Here is a 14,677-nt window from a genome sequence, read left to right as displayed (position 1 = left end):
GAAGGGCCGCGGGGCCGAGCGGCACCGCGCGCGGAGTTCCTATCGCGGGTGGGTGGTGAGCGCGCGCGTCTTTTTTGTGTAACATTACCTTGAGAATGGAGGATTTAGGCTTACTGCTGCTACGTCAGACGGTTGTGCACCTATTACACCACTCAGCGTTCGCTGTGGAGCCTTCCCATCCTTTCTCTAGGGTTAGGGTGCTGTGAAGCTTCGTCACCATCTGCGTGACCTCGGCTGACTGCTGAACCCCGCTGTGCCTCAGTTTCCTCCTTTGTAAATGGGAACTGGAGAGCACCTCGAGAGCTTTTGAGGAGGCGAGTGCTCTAGCAAGACCTGCAGCGGCTCCTGGGCCTTGTGCCGGAGCTTTGCCGTTGCCCCGTTACTGCCCGGGCCCAGCCTTGGGAGGACCCGCGGCTTTTCAGGCGTCAGAGCGTGTGCCACTTTCGAGTTCCCCCTAAAATAAACAAACAAAAAGACAAGATTAGGAATTCGTGATTAGAACTGGGACAATCCATGGTGCGCGCGCGCACACAGCTGAACTGAACACCGATGATCAACAGAATACGCGGTTGATACGCCGGGGATGAATCTCGAAAGAAATACAGCGGAGGGAAAGGGACTGTGTCGAAAAGGACGCGCCGTGTGCTTACTTATATGTGAAACTAGAAAATGCCAGCTAACCTGTAGAGACAAGCAGACATTTTGGGGGCTGGTGGGTAGATTCATTATCTTGATCGTGGTGCTGGTTTTAGTGTGTATATCCATTTGGCATTTTTTAGACAATTGCACACTTAAAACGTGCCGTTTTGTGTCAAAACACCTCAATTGAGCTGTACAAAGAAAGTTCCGAGTCGTGAGAGTCACAGGCCCTGAAGCCTCGGCTTTATTAGCGTCACTGTAAATTCCTTCTGTTTCAAGTTTGCACTACTGTGTGATAACAAGACTAGTCCTCTAAACGTGGAATTAATTAGAGACCCAGGGTTACTGCAAGGAGGGGATGACTTAGGGATGTCGCTTAGTTCTCTAATGCAGAGTTGTTGGTCTCTGAAGCGCAAGAGACGCTCCCAATTTTGGTTTCGAGGCACACTGTGTCTTGAAGAAATCTGGAGCCAAATAGGAGCTTTTTTTTAAAAAAATATTTTATTTATTTATTTATCTTTAGAGGGGAAGGAGAGAGGGAGAGAAACATCAATGTATGGTTGCCTTTTGTGCGTCCCCTGCTGGGAGTTGGCCTGCAGGGAACTGACCTGCAACCCAGGCATGTGCCCTGACTGGGAATCGAACCACAATCCTCTGGTTCGCAGGCCCGTGCTCAATCCACTGAGCTACACCAGCCAGGGCCAAAGAGGAGCTTTTTTAAAATCCAGAATTCCCAGTCACTAAAAAGTTCCAGTCACTTTCAACTGGAAATTTCGGGTAAGGTGGCAGTAGGCCTCCAGATGGTTCTCAGCTGCGCGCGCAGCCATAAAGAGACCGCAAAAAGCGAAGTACTTCCTAGTTTCCTGTGAATTGATTTGTCCCCGTTGGCGACCGGTAGAGAACGTTGAGCTGGATAACAGCGCTGCTCCTGATTGGCTGTTTGCGAGCGCTGCTGCGCGCCAGGCTCCTGCGCTGGGCGACTCTGCCGGTCGTGGCTATGTCCGGCCGGTCCAAGCGGGAGTCTCGTGGTTCCAACCGAGGGAAGCGAGAATCCGAGTCTCGGGTCAGCTCGGGTCGCGTCAAGCGCGAGCGAGATCGGGAGCGGGAGGCCGATACGCCGATCACCCGGGGTAGCCCCGTGCGCGTGAAGCGGGAGGTCGAGCAGGCGAGCGCGAGGGAGGCCCCGGCGCCCTTCGTGCCGGCCGTGCGAGTGAAACGAGAGCGCGAGGCTGACGAAGACTCCGAACCTGAGCGGGAGGTGCGAGGTGCGCGGGGCCGGGCAGGACTCGGGCTCTACTCTTGAGTTGTTTTTCTCCTAACTTTTCCTGCCCGGGGGAACTCCATACTTCACCGGGGTCCGCGACTCGGCTCTCGATTGCGTCTTAATGAGGAGAGCACGTCTTATAATAATGTTACAGCGTTATTTCTATAACAATAGTAATGATAGTAGTTACAATGTTTCTAACAACAGCAGCAGAAGCTGCTGCTTTTTTTTATCGAATGCCCAACGCGGGCCAGGCGTTGTGCTAATTATTTTACAGGTGTCACCTCTTTCAGTTTTTGCAAAACATCTGAGGATTGAGTGTGGTTGTAATTTCTGGAATTAGACTATTCAGAGTTGATCAGCATTGAGAGGCTGAAAGTCTGGATTCTGATCTTGACTCTGACTTTGAGAGAGCGGGTTTCATGTGTTTGTCTCTCTAAGTTGATGGAAATAGTTCTGGAACTCGTGACCTTTGAGTGTTTCTGACACTTGCCCATGTCACTGTTCTTTTCCTTGCCGCACCCCTCCCCCATGACTGCACCCCTTCTGCTTCTGTAGTAATTTTCAACTTGACCATATCTCACCAATCATGAAATAGGTTTCCACCACTTCTGAAACTGTCAAGGTTTCCCCTGTTACCCCAATAGGTTTCCCCTGTTACCTCAGTTACATCATTTGCTTCTGTGACCTTGTAACTCCTGACTTGATCATGTTTCTGTATACTTGTTTCCTGATGAGTTTTTAGGACCCTACTGAAGGAGCAGGTGAAGGGTGTTACTAGGCTACATGCTAAGGGTAGGGCTTCAGGGGAAGGTATTTCTCATTCTCCAAGACTTTATAATATTCTGCTTCTAGTCCTGATTATCTATATGTGATTATACTCTTTTTCTTTAAGTTGTTGCTGTTAGAAGCATTGATTTGCAAAAACTATTTATAGAGTTGGAAGAGGGAGGGAGAAAGAGGAGAGAAACATCAACCTAAGAGAGAAACACGGATTGGTTGCCTATTGTACATGACCCAACCAGAGACTGTACCTGTAACCCAGGCATGTGCCATGACTGGGAATCGAATCAGCGACCCTTTGGTTCACAGGCTGGCACTCAGTCCACTGAGTCACACCAGCCAGGGCACGTTGGTTGACTCTTGTAAGTGCCCTGAGTGGGACTGAACCCACAATCTTGGTGGGTGTATGGGGATGACACTCTAGCCAACCGAGCTACCTGACCAGGCCCTTATATGATTATACTTTTGTATTAACTCTTAAATTTCTTGCTTAGGGTTCTGTGTTTGACATTTTTTTGCATTACACATATGGTCCAGGATATCACACTGCTCATAGAAAGTGCTTGGTATTCTTTGAATAGTCTAGTTAGTAATTTCAGGGTATTCTGTAATTTTCTTTACTTATATACTCCATCAGCCTCATGTTCCCTTTCTTTGGAACAGAAGTTGTTTGTTAGATGTTTTGTGGAGTTGTGGTATGTAGATTGTTTTCTCTGAGACACACTGAGATCCCAGTTGTTGTCACTGTCTTTTTTTCTTTTCCTTTTATCATGAAATAGATCACAGGTACTAAGACGGGCTGGATGTAATGCAGAAATACATTGTAAAGAAGAGTGTGGATGTACACTGTTAAATCTACCACTTGTCAAGAACCATGAAGGATCTGAGATTTTACCCTATTTGGAAGCTACCAAATTAGCCTCTTGCATTTTCAGGGATGCTGACGGAAGACATGGGACTGTTGGGCCTGAGACAGTTTATTACAGAAGTAACAGTAGTCAGAATGGAGCATTGGTGTCATTTCCTCAGTCAGTTCCCACAGTGCAATATGAAGGGAACCCAGTGGGCCCAGTGGGCAGCCTTGCAGGAGGGGAACTGTGAGTTTAGAGAGCCTGGGTTTTTTACAGTGGGCTGTGAGATTGCCTCCCCATTGTTCTGTGTAGGGAGATACTATCTTGGTCTTCTAAGGTGGTTCACTATGCAGTCATCCTTGACAAGACAGTTTGGAGGCAAGTCATCCTTGACAAGACAGTTTAGTGCCTCTGGTCACAATATGTGCGGAAACATGAGAAGACCCTTGGAAAATTGCTTCCTAACACTGTTCAGCTTAAGAAGTGGGAAAAAGTAGAACTGGAGAAGGTCTTCTAGGCCCCTTTCCAGTTGTATCTGCCTTCTTTGCTTAGGTAATCACTTTTGCATTTTTTCCTAATCACATCTCCTTTTATTAGTTATGCTTTTACCTCATATATGCATCTGTAAGTAGTACCGTGTTTTATTTTATATTTGATATAAATGGAATCACTCCATGTGTGGTCTTCTGATTTGCCTTTTTTTTTCTTTTTTGCTAGCCATATTTTTGAGGTTCATCCAGATAGATAGATGTTCGTGGCTACATGGTGTTCCATTAGTGATATATGAAAATATATTTCTCCATTTTATTTGTAGTAGACTTTGGATTGTTTCCTGTCTGGACTCTTTCAAACATTGCTGCTATAATTTTTTTTTAGTTAAGGACTTCTGGTACACGTGCAAAAATTTCTCTGCAGTATATAAATAGAAGAGAAATTGCTGGGTCAAAAGGTCTGCAGATTTTCAGCTTTGATCTTGCTGTGCTGTTTGCCAGGAGGTTGTAACAGTTTTCCCTCCCACCGGCAGGACATGAACATTCTCATTGCTCCGCCTATTAGCCAACATTTGGAATTTTCTGATTTTATCTTTTCTTCTGGTAGGTGTGAAGTGGCATATTATTGTGCAAGGAGACTTGCATTTTCTTGATTATCGATGAGGTTGAACATATTTTTATGTGTTTGTAGGCTGTATTCTTCATTTTCTATTGGGTTGTCTGTTTTTTATCGCTTCACCAGATTTCCTTATGTAATCTGCAAACAAATCATTTGTTGGTTATATGTGTTTCAAATATATTGTTTTAGTTTGTGGCTCATTCCATTAGTGAGCTTTTCTGGGTGTTGCCAGGACACATGTGTGGGAGCTCATGCTGATTAGTTTTTCCCATTTCTGTTCGGGTATTTGACCCTGAGTATGGGTTTCCCATGTTCACACCCTACGGTGATTTTCCTTTCAGCAAAGAATGGACGCGTGGATTCTGAGGACCGGAGGAGCCGCCACTGCCCCTACCTGGATACCATTAACAGGTCTGTAGGACTGGAATGCCTATGCAGGACATTCTTTGGAATGCACATCAAACAGCACATTAAACAATTTTATCCCTTTTAAAGTTTTCTGTCCAGAAAATTGTGCTTCTTGCCATGTATATTAATCTTTGCTCTTCAATGTAAAGAATCAGAGGGCATGTTTTTAGGGTGCATATATCCACAAAGACCTTTTAGCTCACTTTGAATTTATGTGATGAAATAATGGGATACATAGTGTCAATGACAATAGCAATAGCAAATATTATTTACTGACTGCCACTGTGTGCTAGATACTACTGTAGGTGCCTGGAATTTGGCAGAGAAAAAAAGACAAAAATACATTCTAATGCTGAGGTAGCTATCTCATCCTTGTACTTTTTTTTCTGATTTCCGGTGATGTCTCAGGGTGCTTTTCAGTTTATACTCTAGAGGCTCTCCATTGTTGTAGGCACAAGCCATTTGTGGCTGTTGAGCATTTGAAATGTGGCTTAAGGAACTGAATTGTAAATTTAATTTTAATTATTTTAAATTTAAATGCCAATAGCTATGTGTGGCTAGTGGTTCCTTTAATGGACTCTGCAGTTTTACCACGACCGTTACCAATTAATTAGAGTTAATGTTTGAGAAGAGATTACTTTGTCATCTGTGGATTCAGTGGAGGTAAAGTTTTTTTGTCCCTTACCTTCCCAGTGCTCATATACCATTACTTTGCACTCAAACGGGTAGGTCTATTTGTAGGTATTTTCCTGGTACTCCTTAGGCTTCACATTTATTTTTATAGGGAAAAGTAAGTTTTCTTTACCTATTTATGTCTTTCTATCACTTGTCCTTTGATTCGGAATTCTGCTGGGGTCCTGCTACTACTCCTGCTGTGGCTTTTCCCCCGCAGAGAAAGCGGCTGCAATGGAATGTTCTCAACTGGTTGTAAATAGTGAAAAGAAGGATCATTGGCATTGTGTGTCCAGTGGGGATACCGTGACACTACTTTGAGGCTTGGTGGGTGGAGGTGCTGTATTTGTCTAGGTAAGGCATAGTTAACGTTCCCCATGATTTAAATGTGGTTATTGAACCATTCTCTGCAGGATGCTGTATGACATTGTCGAACGCGGAGTCAATGCTGCTTCACTTGGGTGCTGTCCTAGACATCTGTCCTTACTAATTGCTTTTGTTTTGTTTTGTTTTTTAGGAGTGTGCTGGACTTTGACTTTGAGAAACTGTGTTCCATCTCCCTTTCGCATATCAATGCATATGCCTGCCTGGTGTGTGGCAAGTACTTTCAGGGTAAATAAATGTTTTTGCATTATAAACTTAACTAAATTTTCAGCAATAGCCACAGGTCTGCTCCAGAGAGATTTTTTTTTTTTTAAGGAACTGAGCTGCTGCTGTTAGGAGTACTGTCTAGTAATCTCTATCTTTGATTCCAGGAAATTCATTACTCTTAGAAAGTCAGTAGGGGGTTCTCTGATGATCAGAGCCTGAGGGCGCACGAAGGTGGGGGGTGGGGTGGGGGTGGGGGGGGGGAGAACGAGTTAAGTGCAAGGCTGCCTCGGAGATCCCAGAGACTCTGGGCTTTGAATCTCTGGTGTTTTCCATACTCACATCTTTTTCTGAGCATCCTTTGGCTCGAAGGACTTTTTCATTCTGTTCTTTTCTGGCAATTTATTATAAGGAAAACTCCTCCAAAACCAGAACTTATAAAAAGTCATATACTTACTCTTACATGTTTAAACTTCAGTCACCTTTAAAGTACTTCCCATTTGATGCAATACACCTATCAAGACTTTTTTCCACTATTCTGAATGGTTTTTGAGGTGGTTAATTTTGATGATTTTTAGTGCTTCTGCCATTTTTTGTTTCACCTCTTCTACATCAACAAAATGCTTCCCTTTGAGGACTTTTTTTACCTGGGGAAACAAAAGTTTTTTGGAGTGAGATCAATTGAATAGGGAGGCGGGGTATGGGAGTCATTTCTTGTTTTTTGGTCAAAAAGTGCTGAACACTCAGAGCAGTGTGGGCAGGTGTGCTCATAAATTGCCCATTATGAGATGGGCAAACGTGTTGAAAGAGCCTTTAAAAAAAAATTCGCTGAAGCCCAATGTAGCCTTTCACAACACCAGCTGGTACGCTGATACAGATGGGTTGCTAGAACACTCACCTAGCGGCAGAAGCCTGTACTAGGAGGAACCCACCCTCCAGAAAATAATTCAGGGCTTTTCAGGGTCCCCCATTGTATTATATTCAATTCATACAGAACAAACACATGCTATGTACATAGTATAGTGGAGGATTCAAAAGAAATATAAACTATATTTCTTACTCTTATAAGGATCTTACAGTCAAGGCTAACTCATAACAATCAGCAAACTCAGTAATACTGTAAAGATTACTGCTAGACTCTGTGGCACTGAATACAAATAAGGACAATAGGAGTTGGAATATGAGAATACAAAGAGCACTGTTAGCTGGAGCATTTGTGTTGAGTTCATGGAGGAGATGGAGGTGGCACTTGAACTGGCAGGACCTATAGGTTTTGAATGAGTTAAGGGAGAGATATTCTAGAACGGAGTGGCAACGATGAACAAAAGTATTCAGGGGCAGGATTGTCCAGAATGTGGGCAGTTGGAAAATCAGGACTGGGTGATGATGGACTGTCACAGCGTGTGTGTGCATATCTGTGTGTGTGTGTTGTATATAATACACACATAGATACTCCCAATTTCTGATAATACATGCCGTCAACTTGTATATGTACATATATATGCACACACATTTATATTTCATATTCATACATAGGAAATTAGTTCCCCCAACCAATGTCTTACGCCATCCAGGGAATAAAGTGGCGATTTTGCTCTTCTCTTGCTAACTCTTGTGATGAGAGAAGTTCATGTGGGAGATTCATTTCATGGATGGCACAGTACTTTGTTTTTGCTAATGTTAACATGTTCCAGTACAAAATAATGAATGAAAAAATCAAACTTGATCTTCGCCTTTCTGGAATATGCCCTTTCCTCTACAGCCTTTCATTCTTCCTTACAGGCAGGGGTTTGAAGTCTCATGCCTACATTCACAGTGTGCAGTTCAGCCACCATGTCTTCCTCAACCTCCACACCCTCAAGTTTTACTGCCTTCCCGACAACTATGAGATCATCGATTCCTCGCTGGAGGATATCACGGTGCGTGTCCCAGAGGGCTGGCTTGGAACCACGTCTTCCAAGAACCACTCCAGGGATCCTGGGATCTGCCTCACCCAGGGGAGAATCTCAGCTCCTTGGTTTCGAAGAGGCTTCTTTCCCTTTGGGAGGAACCAGAGAAACTGAGAAAGGAAGTCAGGATTCATGATTATGGCCTTCGGTCTGCAATGTAGCCATCATTTCTGCTTTTAATGTTGAAGGTTAGGACTGAAAAATATGGCTACTTATGAATTGGCATTTTTATGAAATGAATTATCTTCCCACACTTGGAGTAAGGGTGTGAATTGGGCTGGGCACAGGACAGTGGATACCAAGCTGCATCCCTGTTCCTAGCTACTTCTGATACATTGGTGCCAGAATGGCCACCCTGTCCCACTGTTGGTTCCTGTTGGTGACCTCTGCCAAGAGTCACTGTATTTAACTAGAAAGCATGGAAAGTCCTTTGGGGCTTTGATTAATTATGGAACTTTTGATTATTATTTTTCTTTTCAGCGAATGCCTGCATATTCACTGCACTGAAAACTCTTTTTTAAGGAAAGGTTCGTGTTTAGAGTGTTCGAAATACTGTTATACTTATGCTACTTTTATAACTTTTATAGGCATATTAATAGTTGAAGCTAAACTGATTATGGACATTATTTACAGAGGGAAAAATGAATAACCTTAAGGTTTCAAAGGGGGTTAGTAGCTACTTCTGTCCACCCTGTGACGTGACAGATGTAGCTCTACGACTGGGAAGGATCTGATCCTGCCCCTCCGACCCTGGGGAGTCGTGAGGTCCCTTGGCCTTCTGTACTGGGGTGGAGGCGCTTCCGCACTGGGCCCATGGGCTGGCTCTGTGTAAAGTCTCACTTAAGACCCAGACCCTTGCTGCCTGCGGAGACTTGAGTGTCCTGCAGCTTTTGCAGTGATTTACCGTGAAGTTGGCTGGACCTGAGGTTTGAGGAAAAACCTGAGATTCAGTAATTTTGGGTTAAATACAGCAATCCTCTTCTAGATTAGTAATGTGGGGAGGGCCTACTCCATGTTACCTTAGCCTTTATACCTTTTGTGGGGAGCTCTTTGGTTGTGTGGTGAGATGTTCATGACCAAAGGGTGTTTCGTTTTTGGCAGAAATTGCTATTCCAAATATATCTTGTGAACTAGACGGTCCTAAAACAACGTAGAATTTTTGTTTGCTTTGCAGTACGTGCTGAAGCCCACTTTCACAAAGCAGCAGATTGCAAACTTGGACAAGCAAGCCAAATTGTCCCGAGCGTATGATGGCACCACTTACCTGCCAGGTATTGTGGGCCTGAATAACATAAAGGCCAACGACTATGCCAACGCTGTCCTTCAGGTAGGATCAAGAAGGGAACAGTGAGGGAGAGGCATGGCGAGGGAACACTATGGAGGTCGGCCAAGAAATGACCACCTCTGCTAGAGTGCAGTCAGATGGTCCCCAGACCCCCAAGTCTGACTGAGGACTCGGCTTGAGTGTTTGTTCTGCACCAAGCAGAATATCCTACGTCTGCTCAAGGCGCTGCTGCCAAATGGTGCGCCCTTCCTCAGCCTGGGCTCAAGGTCTCGGGGGCAACCAGGGGGTGAGAGACAGAACCTGTGTGCGGTCTGGCAGTACCCGATAGGAAGTACACGTGCCAGGTGGTGCAGGCATTCATTGTGCCCGCTGTCAGATGTGCTTAAGCCCTGAAGTAGGAAAGGCAAAAAGTGGAAGTTGTCCTACTTGTAATTAAGTTTTATTATTTAAAATATTAAATGAGGGAGAAAAATAAAAATTAACATGAATAATATGCACATTTCAGAAAAATTAGAAAATATCAGTAAGCACAAGTAAGAAAATTAAACAATAATCCTACTTTACAAAAAAATCTCCTGGCTGGTGTAGCTAGTGGATTGAGCGCAGGCCTGTGAATCAGAGGATCGCGGTTCGATTCCCAGTCAGGGCACATGCCTGGGTTGCACGCTGGTTCCCTGCAGGCCAACTCCCAGCAGGGGATGCACAAAAGGCAACCATACATTGATGTTTCTCTCCCTCTCCTTCCCCTCTAAAGATAAATAAATAAATAAAATCTTCAAAAAAATCAAACATGATTATATGAAATGCTAAAGGGACTTATATAAAGAAAAGATGATGAATAATATTAACAGTGAAAGGACAGCAAACACACAGGTATTAACAACACCTAAAACAAAAGCAAACCAAGAGGACAACTAGATCAGGAGTGGAACCATAGAAATGAAGAACACATGGAGGGTTAGGAACGGGGGTGGGGGGGGAGGAGGAGAAGGGGGGAGAAGGCACAGAAAATAGCATAGATGGTAGGTAGAAAATAGATAGGGGGGAGGGCGAGAATAGTGGGGGAAATATAGAATCTAAAGAACTTGAGACACGTGGTTATAAACTAGGGGGGGGGAGAATGGTGGGGGAGGGAGTGTGCGGGTAGAGGGGAATGAAGGGGAGGGAATAGAACAACTGTAATGGTATAATCAATAATATATATTTTAAAAAAATCAAACATGAGCCCTGGCCAGATAGCTTAGCTGGTTGGGGTATCGTCCATACCCCAGAAGGTTGCGGGTTTGATTTCTGGTTATGGCACATACCTAGGTTGTGGGTTCGATCCCTGGTCAGGGCACATTCAGGGGGCAGCCAATCAATGTTTTTCTCTCTCCCCCTTCCTCCCTCCTACCTTCCCTCCCCCCTCTCTTCCCGTTCTCTCTAAAGTCAGTAAAAACATCTTCAAGTAAGGATTAAAAAAAATAGAATGAAAAATTATAAACATGAATACTTACTGTGTGGGGAAAAAGATGTATAAAGTATACAGTGAAAGCTTAATTTCTTTCCTTGGTACTCTGTCCTGGGGGAGTTGACAGCATATAGACCTCCAAAAGTTTTCTCTGTGTGTGTATGTGTGTGTATTTATGTATATATATACATGCACACACACACATAATACATAATAAAAATTTTTATTGATGAGAGAAAGAGAAACATTGATTTGTTGCTTCGCTTATCCGTGCATTTTCTGGTTGATTCTTCTATATGCACTGACTGGGCATCAACCCATGACCTTGGCATATCAGGACAATGCACCAACCAACTGAGCCACCTGGCCAGGGACCACATGCATGATATTTTATCATGTAGCAATATGATTTATTTTGCTGTTCCCCAATTGATAGATAAAATTCAACTTGTCTTATTTTTTTTCTTTAAAGATTGTATTTATTCTTAGAAAGAGGGGAAGGGAAGGAGAAAGAGGGATAGCAACATCAATGTATGGTTGCCTCTCATGTGTCCTAGACTGGGTATCGAACTGGTGACCCTCTGATTTGCATGCCCACGCTTAATCCACTGAGCTGTGGTGGCTAGGGTTCATTTTTTTTGTTACTACTGTTACAGTGATTATCCTACTTCTAGTCTTACACTTTATGTAACAATGTTACCTTTGATTATGTTTCTTTAACCTTCACTTCTTGTATCAATGCATCTACGACCTAGAATCTAAGCTGTAGAGGGTTTGTAGCAATTTGTAAACCCACCAGCAAAACAAAAGGGTATTCTTCATTTTGCATTATCATTGTTACCACTGAATACTTTTTCCATTTTGATAGATGTATCCTGTTTTTAAACCTACCTTTTAAAAAAACCTCACTTGGGAAGTTGATAATACATTTTTTCATGAATTGCTGGGCTTTATGCAGTTTTCTATTGGTGGCTCATTTTACTGAGCTTTAGTAAGTGTTTTAGCCCTTTTCTATTGTGTATGTTGCACATCCTTCTAGTTCTTGTTTTGGCTTTCAAACTTTGTTGATGGTATTTTTGCATAGAGAATTCAGTATAAAAATTAAAAAGAATATCTGTTAGGTTTGGCGTCTGCCATTGGTGTCATGCCTGGGAAGATCACAGCCTTAGGTGAGCAGAGGCTGTAGACGGCCCCGCTTACACTCTGTCAAAGCTCAGCCAAGACCGCCCCCGATGGACGGACAGGGTTTGAACACCGTCAGGGTGGTTAGCTTGGTTTTGTGATGGGTTTTAGTTTCCCTAGGAAGTTCTCTTCTTTGATAAAAATAAGTTGGTGAACAAATCCTCTGTGAAAATGCTTCCACTAAAGTAAGGGTTGAATGGCCTGTGTACTCTGAGTGGAGACCGGATAACCTCTCTCCGAGGGAGGGCACCTATCGTTTGGATTGTTGCTGAAGCCAGAGCATGGGTAACATAATTAGGATAAACATTACCATATTGCTCTCCTTTTGAGAGCAACTTTTTTTTTAGTGGTTACTTTCTAAGCAGGAGGTCCTTGTTTCTTTAGCTGAGCTAAGCTTGTAGGGGCTTTCCTCGTTCCCTCTGAGCTCATGGTACCTCTGCATCCTGAGTTGTCTTCTCCAACTTCTCCTGGGTTTGTTGTGTTCCACAGAACTCTGTCCTCCTCTCGAAATGCATTACTCTGCCAAAGTTGTGCTCCTAGTAAACCCAGTGCTGGTGAGGACTCATGAGCCTGTCAGGAAGAACCTGGGGGAAGACTGCGTTTATTTCGAGTCTGTTCTGTGGTCTCCACCCCGCCCCCAGTTCCCCAGTTTTGTTGCTCACACTAATGAGCGTGTATTTATTCCTTAATGAACTAACATGGCCAGTATGTCTTTTTGCTTAGTGAACTAAAATTTATTTTTATTCCTTTTGACCATTTTCCATCACAACAGTACATTCCTTTTTACCATTTTCCATCATAACAGTACATTCATTTTTATATACACTGTGTGGGTTTATTACCACCTTTTGGTACCATATTTGGGGAGAACACCAAATTTTATTAATATTACTTTAATGTGTGTTTGAGAGGGAGGGAAATTGTCGTCTCCAGATAGTTGTTTCTGCCTCAGCCAAGTGGATGATGAAGAGCATTTGTGTCTCTAGCCTTTAATTCTTTTTTAAAAAAATATTTTATTTATTTATTTTTAGAGAGAGGAAGGGACGGAGAAAGAGAGGGATAGAAACATCGGTGTGCAGTTGCCTCTCATGCATCCCTCTGGGGACCTGGACTGCAGCCCAGGCATGTGCCCTGACTAGGAATTGAACTGGCAACCTTTTTTTAAAAAAATATATTTTAGTGATTATACCATTACAGTTGTTCTATTCCCCCCTTCATTCCCCTCCCCCCTGCACACCCCCTCCCCCACCATTCCCTCCCTTTAGTTTATGACCACGTGTCTCAAGTTCTTTAGATTCTATATTTCCCCTACTATTCTTGCCCTCCCCCTTATCTATTTTTTACCTAACACCTATGCTACTTATTTTCTGTACCTTCTCCCCCCTTCTCCCCCTCCCACCCCCCTATTTCTAACCCTCCATGTGTTCTTCATTTCTATGGTTCTGCTCCTGATCTAGCTATCCTCTTGGTTTGCTTTTGTTTTAGGTGTGGTTGTTGATAACTGTGAGTTTGCTGTGCTTTCACTGTTCATTTTTTTAATCTTCTTTTTCTTAGATAAGTCCCTTTACCATTTCATATAATAAGGGCTTGGTGATGATGAACTCCTTAATTTGATCTTATCTGAGAAGCACTTTATCTGTCCTTCCATTCTAAATGAAAGCTTTGCTGGGTAGAGCAATTTGGCTGTAGGTCTTTGGATTTCATGACTTGGAATATTTCTTTCCAGCCCCTTCTTGCCTGTAAGGTCTCTTTTGAGAAATCCGCTGACAGTCTGATGGGCACTCCTTTGTAGGTGACTGTCCCCTTATCTCTTGCTGCTTCTAGGATTCTCTCCTTCGTTTTAATCTTGGCTAATGTAATGATGATGTGCCTTGGTGTGTTCCTTCTTGGGTCCAACTTCTTTGGGATTCTCTGAGCTTTCTGGATTTCCTGGAAGTCTATTTGCTTTGCCAGACTGGGGAAGTTCTCCTTTATTATTTGTTCAAATAAGTTTTCCACTTGTGGCTGTTTTTTTTTTCCTTCTGGTACCCCTATAATCCGGATGTTGGAACGTTTAAAGATGTCCTGGAGGTTCCTAAGCCTCTCCTCATTTTTTTGAATTCTTGTTTCTCCATTCTTTTTGTTTGGTTGTTTCTTTCTTCCTTCTGGTCCATTCCATTGATTTGAGTCCCAGTTTCCTTCCTATCACTGTTGGTTTCCTGGACATTTCCCTTCATTTCAATTAGTTTAGCCTTCATATGTTCCTCTAATTTGTGGCTAAAATCAACCAGTTCTGTGAGCATCCTGATCACCAGTATTTTGAACTGTGCATCTGAGAGGTTTGCTATTTCTTTTTCTCTTAGAGTTATTGGCTCTGGGGCTTTGAGTTCTTCTTGAACCATATTTTGGACTATTTGTGCCTGTTACATATGAGGAGTGGAGCCCTAGGTGTTCACCAGGGCTGGGCCACTCAGTCTCTGGGTTGTGATGCTGTATGTGGGGGTGGGGCCAAAGGAA

At 43.4% G+C, this 14,677-nt stretch overlaps 1 protein-coding gene across 2 annotated transcripts in view; it reads left to right on the top strand.

The window, feature by feature from the left end:
* The first annotated feature begins 1,546 nt into the window (after positions 1 to 1,546).
* USP39 (ubiquitin specific peptidase 39) overlaps positions 1,547 to 14,677 on the top strand; it is a 32,344-nt gene continuing 19,213 nt past the window's right edge. Inside the window, exons 1-5 of one of the 2 annotated variants that reach the window (XM_037039258.1) lie at positions 1,550 to 1,904; positions 4,989 to 5,058; positions 6,245 to 6,339; positions 8,098 to 8,234; positions 9,439 to 9,591. In XM_037039258.1, the coding sequence (XP_036895153.1) occupies positions 1,637 to 1,904; positions 4,989 to 5,058; positions 6,245 to 6,339; positions 8,098 to 8,234; positions 9,439 to 9,591 (723 nt within the window). In that variant the 5' untranslated portion in view covers positions 1,550 to 1,636. Of the gene's footprint in view, positions 1,905 to 4,988; positions 5,059 to 6,244; positions 6,340 to 8,097; positions 8,235 to 9,438; positions 9,592 to 14,677 lie in introns of both variants that reach the window. The other variant, XM_037039267.1, reaches the window with a different exon arrangement.

The sequence above is a fragment of the Sturnira hondurensis genome, unplaced genomic scaffold, assembly GCF_014824575.4.
Source record: "Sturnira hondurensis isolate 20B ecotype Veracruz unplaced genomic scaffold, ASM1482457v3 Scaffold0002039, whole genome shotgun sequence".
Classification (NCBI taxonomy): domain Eukaryota; kingdom Metazoa; phylum Chordata; class Mammalia; order Chiroptera; family Phyllostomidae; genus Sturnira; species Sturnira hondurensis.
The sequence above is the reverse complement of the archived record's forward strand: the minus strand, read 5'-3'. Positions and strand labels throughout refer to the sequence as shown.